A 3,506-nucleotide genomic window follows, 5' to 3' on the forward strand; every position below is an offset into this window, starting at 1 on the left:
GGCCTGCAGGCGGGAGATCCTGAGCACCGCAGCATCGCCCTGCAGACGCTGCACCTGGACCTCACCGGCGGCCACTCGGGGCCCAAAGATGGCGTAGGAGAACCGGGGGTCCCTGGTGCTGACGATGCCCAGGGCGGCCTCTGGGGCCTCGGGCCTGTACAGGAACCACTCGAAGTCCTGCTGGGCAGAGCCCTCATAGCCACTGACATTGCAGGAGATGGAGATGGCGGTGCCAGCCACACGGTACAGGGGCCCCTGAGGGACCAGCACTTCCCGGGCACAGCACCCAATTCCTACGGGGAAGGACGGAGTTAGGCACGCCCGGGTCCTTGCTGCATCCCCCCAGCACCTGCATCATCCTTGCTGCCTGCTTGTGAAAGGAAAGGAAACCTGAGCACACTTGGTGTACAGCTTGGGCCCATTCTAAGAACCTCAGAATGTACAGGAAAGGATGCTGGGAGGCAATCCTTTTGGGTCTCAAGGAGGTGGTGGGAGAGAGCCCGGTTAGCCTCAGAACCCAGAATCATCCCTGTTCCTGGCAGGCCAGAAGCAGAGCAGCCAAGTGCAGAAAGGAGTGTATCTGCTTTCTGATTTAACCATTCCTTGATTCCAGCCGTACCCTCCCCTTGTTACCCCACTCTCCTGTCTGCGGACCAGGTAAGTCTTCTGAGACCACATGTCCTCCTCCTTTGTTTAAAAGGAGCTGGAAAAACTTTGATCAGAAGGGCTGGTTGGCCCAGCTGTGTCACCTGGGCCAGGGGACTCCAGACAATGGAGCCACTGGCCCGGGCAGGAGAGGGTACAGGCCCAGTCAGTTCTCACCACAGCATCCCTCCCCGGTCTCCAGCTGTGTCATGAGCTCACTGCTTCTCCGCCCCCTGGGGCTGCCGAGGCAGCTGAGGCTCATGGGGCAAGAACCAGCCTCTGCCCTGGGCTCTGGGGGCAGAGGCTCCCCTCCCCCACCAGTGCCTGCCAACCTTCCCCAAGGCCCAGCTGACACACAATCCTCCCCCACCCACCCACCACTCCCTAAACAAAGCCTTAATTGCATATAGTGTGCATTCATTTACATACTGCTCCCTTTCTGTAGGGAGGCTGTAACCACCACCACCCGGTCCCCCACCCACCCTCACGGTTGTCCCCTCCCATCTTTCTCTCCTCAGAGAGGCCAAAACTCTTCTTCACCCCACGCTCACCCCTAGCCTGCCCTCAAAGGGTAGCCTTGTGGCCTTGGAGGGTTCAGCTTCTTCTTCTGTCTTTCCACAGCCCCAAATCAGAGAATCTCAGGACACAAGGAGGGCTGGGTCAACTCTCTACCTCCATCTTACAGATGAGAAAGGTAAGGTACGAGAAGTAGAATGTCTTGGCCAAGTTCCTACTCTCCTTGGCTGGCCTCCCCATGCCCCTGTAGAGGGACAAAGGCAGGGAGGTAAATGGGGACATACAAGGGGAGGCCTGAGGGCAATGGCCTCACCAAGCAGAGCATCACTCCAGGGACAGACCCCAACCTTTCTGCAGGGGCGGGAGGAAAACACCTAGTCTGTGGTCACTGTCCTCCGGAAGCCCTCCCCATAACTCTGTCTTCTCCCTGCGGCTGAGTCATGGGGAGACCTGGTGGTCACTCGGTTAGAGCACAGGCTGGAAGTCCGGAAGCCGAGTTCCAGCCCCATGCCCATCCCCAGCTGTACTGTGTGGACTAGCCCCGTCCACGATACACTGGAGGAGAACTAGGAGCTTCTTCCACTTTAACAGGGAGAGAGCCTATGACTCAGAAGGGCCCTGCCCCAGGGCGTTTCATAATCTGCGTGTTGGAGCTGACACCTTCGCTGGCCTCAGGGCAGACTCTGCTTAGGAGGGCCGCCTCCCATCTTCCTGGCTCCACAACTGCTGATGCTTGGAGATCCCCATGGGAAAGTCACCCTCACCACCTTGGGAAACCAGCTGCCAGGCAGCTTTCTCCACAGCCAGGCCCCTTTCTCTGGGTTAGCAGAAAAAGAAAGGAGAGCAAAGAGACCTGCTTCAGGTCTCTGGTGTGTGTTCAAATCCAAGCTCCAACACTCACTCAATGTGTTCTCCGGGGCAAGTTATTTCATTTTCCTCACCTTCAATGTGAGAGTAAGTGCCCACATCCAGGGCACTCAGATCCCACAGACTCTCTAATCTTTCTGCGCCACACTTACCCTGGGCTCCTCTCTGCGCCACGCTGCCCACTGGGGAAAAGAGGCCCAGTGCTAGGTAACCAGGGCCCACAGCTCCCTGCTCTGTATGGCCCTGCCTAGGGCCCCAAGGAGAGGACTCATTCTAGTCCCACAGGGCCCGGGGACCTATGCAGTATAGGGAGGCCGCTTGGCTCTGAGATGGAGCGCTGGTCTAGAAACAGGCTGCTGGGGCTACGTCAGCCTCTGCTTTAACTATGACAGCTCCGAATCCGGGCACCAAAGCCACCCCCTCACAGCCCTGTGATCTGATTTCAAGGGTTGCAGTCTCCTGAGTCTGTGTAGGCAGTCACCATCCGATCCTCCTCCCCAGGCCAGCCCTACAGGGAGCCCTCCAGTTCACACCCAGAACATTTCCACTGTCACTGCCCTCATACAGCCATGCAGGAGTGGTCCAGACAGCCCAGCGTCAACACCCACCACAAGAGACACGGGGTGCTTGGGGATCTCAGCATCAGTCTCCAGGGAGCCCGGTTTCTCCTGAGGCAGGGAGGCTGGGACTAAGGGGGTGTGACAGCTGGTGGGAGGCTACAGAGATAAGTGCTATCTGAGAGACCCGGCCCAGGATGAGGCTGACTCGTCAGATAATGAAGTTGGAGAGGGGGGTGCAATTAGGGGAGACTTACTTCAAAAGATCGTGGGGCAGAACGGGCCCCTGGGCCTCCAGCCAACTCGGGCGATTATGAAGATGGCCAGGCACTGCCCACGCAGGGCGAGTACCTAAGGCCGGGCCTGAAGCTGAGTGTGAGGCAGACAGGAGTCGCAGCGCCCCCCGACCTGAGTGTGCCAGCAGGGAAGCGGGACCCGGCCCCCGGAGGCCTGGCGGTCCCTGGGGACCGCATTTTGGTGGGTCTTCACTGTGTCCCAGCCTAGGGCCTAGAACCGGGGTGCCTCATCCCAACCCCAAGCCTGGCTAGGCCGGCGGCCACAGAGGGCAGCTGGACGCCAGGTCCGGGAAGGCTGGAGGCGCCGCTGAGGGAGAAGGGGCTACCAGGAGCTCCGAAATGCTGGGGAGACGACAGGGCTGAACAACAGATAGCAGGCAACTGCCGGGCGGGGCTGGGAACCGGGGCGGGGGGCCGGGCTTACCCAGCATTAACAGCAGCAGCGGCGGCGGAGGCAACTTGGGACCGAGGGCGCCCATCCTGCACAGCTGACTCTAGGAAGGCTCGTGGGGGGCGGCGCGGGCTCGTGGGGTGACCGAGGGGGTTCGGGGGGCGCGAGTGGCCCGGGGTGGGGGTCACGGAGCGGAGCTGCGAGGCGTGGGTGCGCGGAGCGGAGCTGAGCTAA

General features: G+C 60.4%; 1 protein-coding gene across 1 annotated transcript in view; it reads right to left on the minus strand.

Annotated features, from left to right (window-relative positions):
* IGSF8 (immunoglobulin superfamily, member 8) overlaps window positions 1-3,506 on the minus strand; it is a 7,099-nt gene extending 3,593 nt beyond the window's left edge. The window contains exons 1-2 of the mRNA XM_010846936.1: window positions 3,306-3,506; window positions 1-293 (exon numbers count right to left, since the gene is read on the minus strand). Of these exons, the coding sequence (XP_010845238.1) occupies window positions 1-293; window positions 3,306-3,360 (348 nt within the window). The 5' untranslated portion in view covers window positions 3,361-3,506. The remainder of the gene's footprint in view (window positions 294-3,305) is intronic.

This window comes from Bison bison, unplaced genomic scaffold, assembly GCF_000754665.1.
Source record: "Bison bison bison isolate TAMUID 2011002044 unplaced genomic scaffold, Bison_UMD1.0 scf7180017864240, whole genome shotgun sequence".
Taxonomy (NCBI): Eukaryota; Metazoa; Chordata; class Mammalia; order Artiodactyla; family Bovidae; genus Bison; species Bison bison.